The 11,298-nt window shown below is 47.6% G+C and overlaps 4 protein-coding genes across 4 annotated transcripts; all 4 read left to right on the forward strand.

The window, feature by feature from the left end:
- Positions 1-816: 816 nt before the first annotated feature.
- On the forward strand, positions 817-3,512 carry UREG_05067 (uncharacterized protein; the record flags this gene model as incomplete). Its single annotated transcript, XM_002584332.1, has 3 exons — positions 817-900; positions 952-1,972; positions 2,035-3,512. The coding sequence occupies 3 exons, from the start codon at positions 817-819 to the stop codon at positions 3,510-3,512; spliced, it is 2,583 nt and encodes an 860-aa protein (XP_002584378.1).
- A 1,352-nt stretch (positions 3,513-4,864) lies between these two features.
- Positions 4,865-6,664, forward strand: UREG_05068 (uncharacterized protein; the record flags this gene model as incomplete). Its single annotated transcript, XM_002584333.1, has 6 exons — positions 4,865-5,657; positions 5,715-5,768; positions 5,826-5,984; positions 6,112-6,173; positions 6,221-6,334; positions 6,404-6,664. 6 exons carry the CDS (start codon positions 4,865-4,867, stop codon positions 6,662-6,664), a joined length of 1,443 nt encoding a protein of 480 aa, XP_002584379.1.
- An 844-nt stretch (positions 6,665-7,508) lies between these two features.
- Positions 7,509-8,333, forward strand: UREG_05069 (uncharacterized protein; the record flags this gene model as incomplete). The annotated part of the gene is made up of 1 exon (XM_002584334.1): positions 7,509-8,333. The coding sequence occupies one exon, from the start codon at positions 7,509-7,511 to the stop codon at positions 8,331-8,333; it is 825 nt and encodes a 274-aa protein (XP_002584380.1).
- Positions 8,334-9,310: 977 nt separating this feature from the next.
- UREG_05070 (uncharacterized protein) lies at positions 9,311-11,157 on the forward strand (the record flags this gene model as incomplete). The annotated part of the gene is made up of 8 exons (XM_002584335.1): positions 9,311-9,490; positions 9,546-9,653; positions 9,811-9,874; positions 9,940-10,003; positions 10,060-10,174; positions 10,229-10,443; positions 10,500-10,532; positions 10,587-11,157. 8 exons carry the CDS (start codon positions 9,311-9,313, stop codon positions 11,155-11,157), a joined length of 1,350 nt encoding a protein of 449 aa, XP_002584381.1.
- Positions 11,158-11,298: the final 141 nt, after the last annotated feature.

Raw genomic sequence — 11,298 nt, forward strand, 5'->3', positions numbered from 1 at the left:
CTCCTGTCTTCTCCCTATACCTGTAAAATCCCCCCTTAACACTATCTATCCTCTTTTTCTTTCCTTTGCTTCCTTGCTAGTCACCCTAAGAGGTTGATCCTGCGGTAACACAACTCTGCATGCCACTGATGGCACTTCAACAGGGATCCATATCTGAAATCGTAAAATCAACAGTGGACAGCAATTGCGCCACAGCCTGTTCTCACTACAAGTAGTCAGCGGTAACTGTTGAACTAGAAGTTTGGAGGTTCACAAACAGAGCTTTTGCCTTTGAAGGCCGTTGGGTGGATATCTCAGAACCGCCAACAATGACAATAGCAGATGTGATGTTATGATGACAAGCCAGCTAGGCATCATCCACCAGGTTCCTAGCTCTTTATCTCTTTTGGATACAGCAGGGCATAAGGGGGTAAATTGGCAAACTGTTCGTAAAACATGCATTACGCTGTTCCTGTAAGCACATATGCTCATGGATATTGGGCTTGCACAAAGCCTTTGTCGATGCAGTTCTCTTTGTATCGGCCAGGGGATGGACAGCATAGAGACCATTGTTGCCGATAATCTCTGGCACCTCCAGCTTGTAAAGAGCATTTTTGCGTGAACGTGTAACGAGATACGGCACTTGCCAAATTAGGTAATCGTATAAACAAACGCAACTTGCTTTGCTCTGTGATAAAGATTCGTCTTCACCTGTCGTCTTCATCTTCTGTTTCCCTTTTTCTGATTATGCCTTTTGGGTACTGCTCATGATACTGTCTAGAGCTCTGGCCGTGGCATAGGGTTAAACTTATGGCATCAGAGCAACCGAGGGACAATATGTCGCAGGTTGAGTCCGTCCGTTTGGAGGGCAATTGGGATGGAGGTGCAAATAGCAGCGTTTTATTGCACTTGACAATGAAGGTCAGTCTGAGCGTCTGCTCACTTTCAACCACGATCTAACCCAGAAATCAGTTGAAGGCGAGCCCCAACGCGACGATCCCAATTTTCCAATTGGATGATGGCCTTCAAGCGAATATCATAGAGGATCGAGTATATCAAACGGAAGATAAAGACTTGGAGACATTCAGTACCTTTGGAAATTTGAGTCCATCCATTTGCCAGTTGGCACAGCGAGATAGGCAAAGCGGAAGTGATAATCTCCGAAGTCCTAGTCCCAGTACTCATGAGACACCAAGACGACTATACCGAAATGGAATGCAATTATCTCCTTCCCCAACGAAAGAAAGATTGTTCCCACCTAGTCCTGCTACTAGCAGTGGAAGTGTGAGCTTAGATCAGGATCCTAAATACGACATGACAAACCGAGTGCCAGATTTGCGACAGTGCACGGAACTCGTGGATGGAGGGAAGGCTCACAAAGTTCATGAAGAGTTGCATGATCCAGATATTGATCGAAGCCAAGGAGCTGCTGCTGGCAAGGAAAATGCTTCACCAGAAATCAATGCTGACTGTATGGGCACTTTCCACCGTCGGGAAGCGTCAGGGATGACCGCCATTCATTGGACCCCCAAGCGTCAAAACAAGTCTACCCAAGATAGTTATGGAGCCGGACGACAAATACTCGTGTCACCGTCACCGCGAGCTTCTGGCATCAATATCCCAAAAAGGGGCGCTAAGAGCATGATTCCGGTGAAATCCCAAGCCTTTGCACAAGAAGATATGCATTCCAAAGGGGTATATATGGCAAATAACAGTGTGGAAGGTCCGGAAACTCCGTGGCAGGGGGAAGCAACACGCAAAAACGGAGAATTTGGCAACGCCCGATACGCTCAGACTATCCATTCCGCCGGTGCAAAGTTGCCAAACCTTGCGTATAAATCTGGCTTTTCGCCAGTGAAGGGGAATAAAACTCCAATTGCAAATTTTGGAGAGCAAAGAACAAGCGTGAAATCAGGAATCAACAAGAGCTCGCCTTCACCAAGTAGGCCAACTTACCGAAGAGGGTTCATGAATAGCCCCATGATGTCCCCAGGTAAGTGGGATCGGATTCTTATAAGCACAAACGCCAACATGCTAATGCCTGCCGATGTGTAGGGAAGAATATAGAGAGAGCGAAGGAGAACAATCTTTTGTTAAATATCGAGTCGGACTCGGAGCCAGATGTTTTCTACGAGCATCGACCGCCGTCAGATTTTTTATCTTCGTGGCTTTATGAAAGATCACTGGACACTGGCAGCACCCTGGCGGAAGTGCCTAAAAATAACCATCCACAGAGTGAACCTAGAAAATCGACGATGATCTTTCAACGTGACGAATGGCAGCTGGAGCGAGGAGACTCAAAGAGTCCTCTGTTGTCTGATCGCATCTCTCTCCCAAGTCCGACACCATCTTCCAAATTAAGCATGCCATGGAATTCAGCAGAAGAGCTAGCAGAGCGAAAAGCAGAGTATTGTTCGCTGCTAGATCTGGAGAATATCGAATATCACCCAGCTGAACCACTGAAACCAGAGATCGTGAACGTCGAAGGGGTCTTGTCAATGGTATTTCTCCATGACACAGTTAGCGAAACCGTTATATACGAAGCGGAGATCGAGGTTTTGGAGCACGTTTCTGAGAACCACATAGCAGCGCAGAACGTATCTGCAAAACCGGAGGTTGAGCCGGGTGCTGCGGTCAAATGGCAGGTCGAGTTTACACCGTCACGGTGCATTCCAAAATTGTCGTTGTTATCGAGCCATAGCAAACATAAGACAAAGTTTTGCCGCTGGTTGCACCTAGGACCGGTGAGATTGGATCTCGGCATCACTCAAAACAGCGGATGCATGGGCGTTTGCGAGTGTTGCGGGGGTCAAGATGAAATTGTTGACGGAGAAGATGACCTGAAGCTTTTGTTACACCAATTTGCATCATATCGGTGGCTGCTGATCGCGCTCGAAGGCATTGCGAACCAACTTGAGAGGATAAAGGAGTCAATTTCGGTTTTCCACCCAGCAAAAGCAATGAGCCGCCCGAAAAGAGTGCTCTCATACGGATTCCTGGTTCTGGTAATTGCTATCATCGGGGGTTTCTTCATCATTCCCATAGAAAATGGGGCTCACTATGGCCTTGATAAAAGGAGCAATACAGATATTACGTGTCTGCCGGGTGCAGTTGGATGCCATATCCCTCCACGCCACATCAGGATGATCGCAGCTGGAAGATCGCCAACGTCCAGTGAAAGTCTCGCCCAGAGCGCTCAGCAAGTGCAGCAAAGACCAAAGTTAAACGACGAATCAAACCAAAACCAGGACACAGCAGTGAGTGCTAGCTTTGTAGTTCCACGAACAGCGACAACGCCAGCATCAACGACAGACACTCGAAACGACCTGGCTCAGGGAGGGAGCGGATCGTCCCACGCTAATGCAGTTTTAGAGACTGGAAGCCTTGCTCCTGTCATATCAGCCACAAAAATTCCACTGCCAACTGCAACATTTGAATCCCGACCAGGGCGAAAAGTCAAAACGGCATCGAAGGACTGTGTGAGGGATCGGATTGATCGGTTTCTTGGTTGGAAAGGCCCTCTTATGCATTGAAAGGTTGTGAGAAACATGTGTCTGTAACCAAGCTCAGAAGAGTGAAACTCGTTGGGAGGTCATTGTCATAACTCTGAAAAATAATATCCAAGTCTGCATGACCAAAAAGGAATCAATCTGTGCTTCCTGCGTACTTATTTAGTTAAGTTAGTTAACGCTGGAAGCCATGAAAACATTAGCACTTTTCTTCTATAAACTTCTCTTCTCCCTTTGAGCTGATGAAAGCTTCTCAGTGCGAGCTAAAAAGAGTTAAGGCTCGGTTGCCATCACATGACACACGCGCTTTTCCGCGACTTCATCCCGAACCTCCCGTGTTCCTGCAAAGAGAAACTGTTGTTTCGGTGGCTTTTCCTCATTCCACCAGCACTCGTTTTCCCCTCCTTGTTGTTACTGGACGCGTTCATAGTTCTCAGTCAATGTAGCTATGCGTCCCCACTGTTGATAATGAATGGTTATCGACTATTTACATTCCTTAGGACTTTTGCTTGTCAGTATACCTGCTTGTTGGAATCAGACAGTCAGCTTTCTCTGTACAACGCGTCCCAGCAGGAAGTTTTGAATTCAGAATAATTTTTTAGTAGAAACTTGGAGATAGGCTTGTTTGATCCCAGCAGTAAGTCTAATTGCTAACTTCAGACCTCATGCGCGACCGTTTTTCCCCTCTGATGTTCCCGCACTGGTCGATTTGCGTGATATCACGCCATTGGGGATAAGCTAACCTTTTGCTCGTCAATGTGCCACTGTGTCTAGGTTTCCAGAGCACCTCTCAATAGCAACCCTCTAGCGATCAATAACACTACTGCTTGTGTGAAGTATTGAAAGTACAAGAAGCAAGAAGGGATTCAAGACACATTTTGAAGCAATTGGCCGTCCTAATTAATGGGAACAGGAGACAAAAGTTTGCAGTCATGGGGGCCAATTCTATCAACGAACAGATTTTATTGTCTAAACGAGCTGCTGTCCATGCATCGAGGGGGCAAAAACATCACTCAAGCACCCCCAGAATAAAGGCTGAGAGGGATGCCGATCATTCAGCGGGAATATCTCGGTTTTCAGCGTCGCAATCGAATGCCAAAGACTTTTCGGATGAAGCAGCCGGTATATTGGGCATGAAACAAAACCATCCACGTGTAAAGTCTTTTACTGCGGAGATTGATGGCTTGCTTGCAGAAGAGAAGGCAGCTGCAACATCTATTGATAAGGGGAATATTTCTCTGACTGACCCCAGCGCCAAAGCTAGTGGAGGAAACATACCTTTTGAGGAGGCGTGTAGGCCTAGTACAACACACAAGCAATTCACTGGAGGAAACAATTCGCCCTCACAGCACTCCTTTGCAAAACCTTTTGAAACAATGTCGACCGCGTCTCAAAATCATTTGGAGGCGCCACATGAAGAAGCCTCTGTCATGTTTGCAAAGGAAAATCCGCTCCATGGCATAGGCGTAGAGCAAACCATTCAGCATCCGGATATAAATCTCAAGGAGCCATCAAAGAGAATACCAGTGGGGCCAAAAAATAGTACTCCCTCATACAGAGGGGTGCCCAATCCGAAGCAAGCAGAAACCGGAGGAGTGAGGCCGTTGGCCCCTGTGGCTCCGAAATCGCCTGTTCCTGAGTTCGAGAATGAATTCCTACATCTGAAGCAAAATGAAGTTGAAGATCTTCGTGAATGGCTCGATTTCACTGGCTACTATGACGTGGAATATCGTTCTAAGAGCTTACGTCGCCGCAGGCGTCTGGCTGCCCTGGAGCAGGAGAGAATTGAGTTAATGGAAGAAGAACAGTATGAACGTGAAACACTGGGAAAGCGCGGTGATGCATCCTTTCTTCCAAAGCATAAAACAAGTGACGCTCGCCAGCAGACTGATAATGCGCATGTGACTTCTCATCCTGAATCACCTAATTCAATACCTCAGGGGCCGTTGCATATGTTAAGAAGTTCTGGAACTTTCAACACGGCAGCTTCTTCGAACTCCAACTCTGCAAGTACGAGGGATCAGGGCCCCGGCTCTCCCACTGGCCCGTTTGTACACCCATCGAGAGAGTCACAAATGAAGCGTTCTGCTTCCCTTACTCGTTCGCCTCAAGGGCAGTCAGCAAAGAAACCCCGGGTAGAAATCTGGGAGACAAATGCCGACCACCAAGGTTTGTTACTGGGACTATCTAATATTTCAGCTATTAATTCAGACTACTCAGGCATAGATGATGATACACGTACCCCGAAGGAATCGTGCCAAGATTTCCGCCGAGAAGATCGTAAGTGTTCATCGCGGAAATTTTGTATGGTCATAGAATCTGACAGATGGAATCCAGCCAATAGTACATCACACGGGCTGAACAGCCGGGGAGATGCACCAAGCTCTAGGGGTCATAAAATGGGCAGTCTCAGCCGCGGTCGTGGCATAACGCAACCTCGTGGCAGAGGTTCATCTAGATACTTCGATTTTGCCGCTAGGGAGCCCCCAAATAACGGTACGTGGTCACGAAGCACTATGTTCCGATATGTGACAGAATGTGATCAATTGGCTTTGGAAGTGGAAGGTAGCTACTATTTAAGCCCAAAATCCCAACTCGTCATGATTTCTAATTGGCGCTGCAGAAGCGAGATTCTTTATGATAAAGAGTCATACGCTTGAAACAGTGACAGCATCTCAAACAGAGGTGAGATTCCACTCTATTACTCATATCGCTTTACTGACAAGGCACAGGGTGCTTGGGTAACGCAAAGGAAGAATGTGGAAAAGTTGACGGATGCTTTCAATTCTTGCCGCCATGTCATTTTGTTCTTCTCTGTTAATCAAAGCAAGGCGTTCCAAGGCTATGTATGTGCTCATCGAGGTCCCATAGAAAGGCAGAGATGTTTTGCTAATTACGTTCTATCGGTTCTCAAGGCCCTCATGGAGAGTCTTCCAGGAGATCCAGGTGTCTCTGTGCCAAAACTGGCAGAAACTTATGAGTGGGAAGCCAGCCCGCCCTTCAAAGTCAGATGGCTCAACACAGCTGTGACCTACTTCAAAAACGTTTCTCACTTGACAAATGCCTACAATGAAAATGCAGTGGTCTTAGTTGGCCGTGATGGTCAGGAGATTGAGCCGCACTGTGGTCTCGAACTCTGTCAGGTTCTTGACCGGTTTACGCATATAAACCAATGAACTGGAACCGCATTCTGCGTGAGCTACCAGCTGCTACTCAGAAAATCCATCAAGTTATTTATGCCTGTTCCAGAGTGATTTTCTTCCAATCTTAATGCCGCGGACTTGGTATTTGTTACAGGTCCGCGGCGGAAGAATGGATTTAATATACAGGTTCCCGCCTCAAAGCAAGCCAGAACTATGCCATGTTGGTTGGTATCCTTCATTTGCTTGCGTTCAGTCTTTTCACAACGAGCTATTGCAACCAGTGATCATTGCAGCTTTACACAGACAGTGGTGTGAAAGTCAATATTTGCGCTCAAGCTCCTAAAGCCGTGGGATAGATAGAGCGTGTGGCTCCACCCTTTTTACGCATGCGCTGGTTTAAAATTCAATTGGACCAAGCAGTAAAATGGCAGAAGAAAGACAATAAAAAGAATTGAACTGTTTTTGGTGTTTCGACGAATTATTTTTTTGTTTTTTTTTGTTAACCTGAGTATCTATGTCCACTTCCTTGGGGTTCCTTGGTCGAAACACGATTATCTGTTTGCAATTGACGATCAATTATGTTCAAAAGAGAGGACTGTAAGAGTTGCACTATGTACAATAATATCAAATATCAAATCCGACATAACAAATAAGTGCAATTGATCTTGCAAGAAATCGAGGCCTGTGAGATCATAGGTCGCGGGACCTCCTATCTCCGGCGGTTATGTCCGACGCGCTCCATCAACGACACTTCATAAGCTCAACTTCCAAGACGACAAGCAAACACGACTATCTCTCTTTCTGACTGCGTATCTTTCTGGAAGCAAATACACGATAACTACTGTGTCGAGCATTGCATAGCCGGATAGAACCCACAATGGCCGAATCAGCCGTCCGCAAACAAGTCTACACAACGGATCACTCTAGTGCCGTTCTTCGAACGCACAGCTGGCGCACTCTAGCCAATTCCGCGGCATATGTTATCCCACATCTACGCCCCGGAATGACCGTTCTCGACGTTGGATGCGGTCCTGGCTCTCTCACCGTCGACCTCGCGAAACGCGTCGCACCGGAGGGGGGCAAAGTTGTCGGGATCGACTACGTCGCCGACCCTCTCGACTCGGCACGACAGAATGCAGTGGACCAAGAAGTCACCAACGTCGAATTCAAAGTTGGGGATATCCATGCTCTAGAATTCCCGGACGAGTCGTTTGATCTGGTGCATGCCCATCAGGTGCTGCAGCACATCGCTGATCCGGTACAGGGACTGCGCGAGATGCGTCGTGTGACGAAGCGAGGTGGGATCGTAGCCTTGCGGGAGTCGGCCGCGATGTCGTGGTATCCTGAATCCGAGGGAATTTCAGCGTGGTGGAACCTGTTTCAACGTATGGGCAAGGAGAAAGGTGGGAATCTAGAACCGGGCAGGTATGTACACGTGTGGGCGCAGGAGGCCGGCTTCGAGAGGGACAGTATTACGTGTAGTGCCGGATCGTGGTGCTTTGCGTCCCGGGAAGAAAGGGAGTATATTGGCGGGACTTTTGCGGAGAGGATGTTGTCATCTGGGTTCGCAACGGCCGCTGTCGAGGGCGGATTTGCGACGGAAGAGGAGCTGGCGAAGATTTCGGCATCGTGGCGGGCGTTTGTGAACGACGATAACGGCTGGCTCGGGATCTTGCATGGGGAGCTAATATGCCGCAAGTGATACGATTCTACAAATTTGTACGGAGTACGCCTTACAAAGGTAACTATCTGAACAATCACATATTCTAGCCTTGGTCGACTCTTTCTCAACCCCGACTTAGTTATCGGTTGGCACGCGCTACCGTTTGTTCTAGACGTCGCAATCTCCGTCAACCAATGTGACACGAGTCTCGGTTAACCAACTAATTGGTTGGTCATTCGTGAGATTCGACTCCGTACTCCAGCATGGACCAGCATGCCTTTGAATTACTTGAAAATTGAGGCATTGTTAAGGTGGTAAGAAGTCTGATTGTCGGCGAAATCTGACTCCACGGAAGAGATTGGATCCTATATCTGTGAGCCTCTTTAGCTGAAAGATGGAACTTATTTTCCAACCGCCAGGATAAGCAATTTGTAACCCTTGGGCAAATCATCTAGGGTCGTGATGGGCCGGTCCTACCATCCCTCGTTTGAATAAAGCTTGAGAGCTCCTCTAGCTTGAGGCCCGCCACTCTTTTCTGCCTCTCGAGCGACGACTTTGCTTGGTTGGAATCCTGAATCCGTCCAACTAGATAGTGATCGAATATTCTGAGGTTCTGATGATCGAATGGATATGCAAATAGATGTTCGTCTACTCCCTATCCATGTATCCAGACGGATTGTGTTCAAAATGCGGTACAGCTGAATTGGTGGCTATTTTTGGACAGCAGTGACATACAAAGAGCCATTCGCCCTACTTAGGAAGAGGGAATCTTACCCGGTTGTTCCTTTTTCCTTGTGTCACCAGCGCAAGGACCCCTTGGTTTTTATTGATATCCAACAGGTTTCACAGAAATATCGGCAATGCACCGTTTTTATAAAGGCTGCGGGGAATTCCGCGTGGACAAGGATACCAGTTTTAAGCACCTCGACATCCGGTCTTTTCTATTCCCTAGGCTTTCGATGAAAAAGCCCCTTTCGATATTGCATTAAGTTTATTCACTAGAAAGTGCCAAAGCGATGACCAACAAGGAAATGACCAACGATGCGCCCTCCCAAAAGGCTCATATGGAACAGCAGCCCCTTTCGGATGAAGAAAGTATAACACTCCAAGAACAAGCTGTGATACGGAAGGTTGATTGGCGGCTGATTCCAATCCTGGGAGCTCTGTATTCCATCTCACTCATTGACCGTGTTAATGTATGTTTCGAAATCGCCGCCAAGGTATTGGTTCGCTTTTCTAATTTTGGAATAGATTTCGAGTGCTCGCATAGCAGGTATGGAAAAAGAGTTACGGCTCGATATTGGAAATCGGTACTCAATAGCTTTGCTCGTCTTTTTCATACCTTATTTGATTTTCGAGGTATGTCCCGGTGCCCCTCGTTTTCTGCAGATATGTGCGGACAAAGCTCAGAGGTGGAACCACAAAGCTACCTTCAAACATCGTTTTACGCCGGGTTGGAAGTGCCAATTGGTTGGCCTTCATTGCATTCGCCTGGGGGTCATTTATGTTAGCCCAGGGCTTTATAACAAATTATGCTTCCTTGATTGTTTGTCGGCTGTTTGTTGGATTCTTTGAATCCGGTAAGGTTGTTTCATATTCGTTTATGCTATCTTCGTATCTGCTGACCCTTTGCGGCGTGCTCTAGGCTTTTTTCCGGGGTGTGTATACCTTATCTCATGCTGGTACGCGAGATATGAGGTCCAGAAGAGGTAGGCATTGGGTATGAAACCAATCCTTCGTCTTTAGCTGATGGGGGTTCTTATAGATTAGCAGCTTTCTACCTATCAGCGGTACTTGTGGGCGGGTTTTCAGGAATTCTAGCGTTTGGCCTCATGCAACTGCAGGGTGTTCGAGGCTACCTTGGATGGAGGTGGATATTTGTACGTTTCTGCTAACTCTGGCTGACTTGACTACAAATCTGACCGAGTACCCAGATTATTGAGGGCCTTATAACGCAGCTCATCGCAATCTTTTCTTGGTTTTTCATTGTTGACTTCCCTCACAACGCTCAGAAAACCCGATTTCTGACAGCCCAAGAGGCAGATTTGGTCCAACTCCGGATTGATAAGGACCGCCAGGATGCCGGTCCGGATCCTCTGACTATAGGCAAAATTGGAAAGCATCTTTGTGACTGGAAATTATGGATGTTGTGTGTTGCCTCCAGGGCTCCCGGTCCCTGAGATATATGCTAACCACGTCAACTAGCTCCCTGATGCTGATGGCTACAACCGCGCCGGTGTAAGTCCATCAACCCCAAAAAAGGGGACCTTCCTGCCACTAACCCACTAGCAGCTACGCTTTCGCCTTTTTCTCCCCCGTCATCATCAAAAGTATGGGCTACTCCGCAGGAATATCCAATCTCCTCATCGCACCTCCCTACGTCTTCGCCGTCGCCAGTGCCTATGTATTCGCTTGCTTTGGCGACAAATGGCGCATGCGAGGCCCCATCATCGTCATCCAGAGCCTAATTTCCATCACTGGTCTATTACTTATCGCCCAGCACCCTAACAACGATGTGCGCTACTTTGGTTTGTTTATCGGCATTGCTGGATGCCAGGGAAACATCCCGGCCCTCCTCGCCCACCAGTCCAATAATATCAGAATGCAGTCGAAGCGTGCGGTGGGGACTGCATTGCAGGTTGGTTTTGGGGCCATTGGGGGAATCATTGGGTCGACGACATTTAGGCAGGCTGATGCGCCGCGGTATGTGCCTGGGCTTTGGGTATCCACAGGACTGCTCTTTGTGGTGATTGGGCTATTGGGAGTGACAGAATGGCTGCTCTGGAAAAGAAATAAGGAGATTGATGAGGGAAAGGCGAAGGAACCGATTGAAGGTCTGCAAGGATTCAAATATACTCTTTAAATTCGATGCTGTGATACCAGGACGAAGCAACAACTATGCCTTATGAGACATTTTGCTTGTGTAGGTGAGGTACCGAGCAATCATAAACCAGTTCGCTCATTATTTCATCTAAGTAACCGGGCATTCAGTGTTCCTTAGCAT

Source organism: Uncinocarpus reesii, genomic scaffold (assembly GCF_000003515.1).
Source record: "Uncinocarpus reesii 1704 scaffold_3 genomic scaffold, whole genome shotgun sequence".
NCBI lineage: Eukaryota > Fungi > Ascomycota > Eurotiomycetes > Onygenales > Onygenaceae > Uncinocarpus > Uncinocarpus reesii.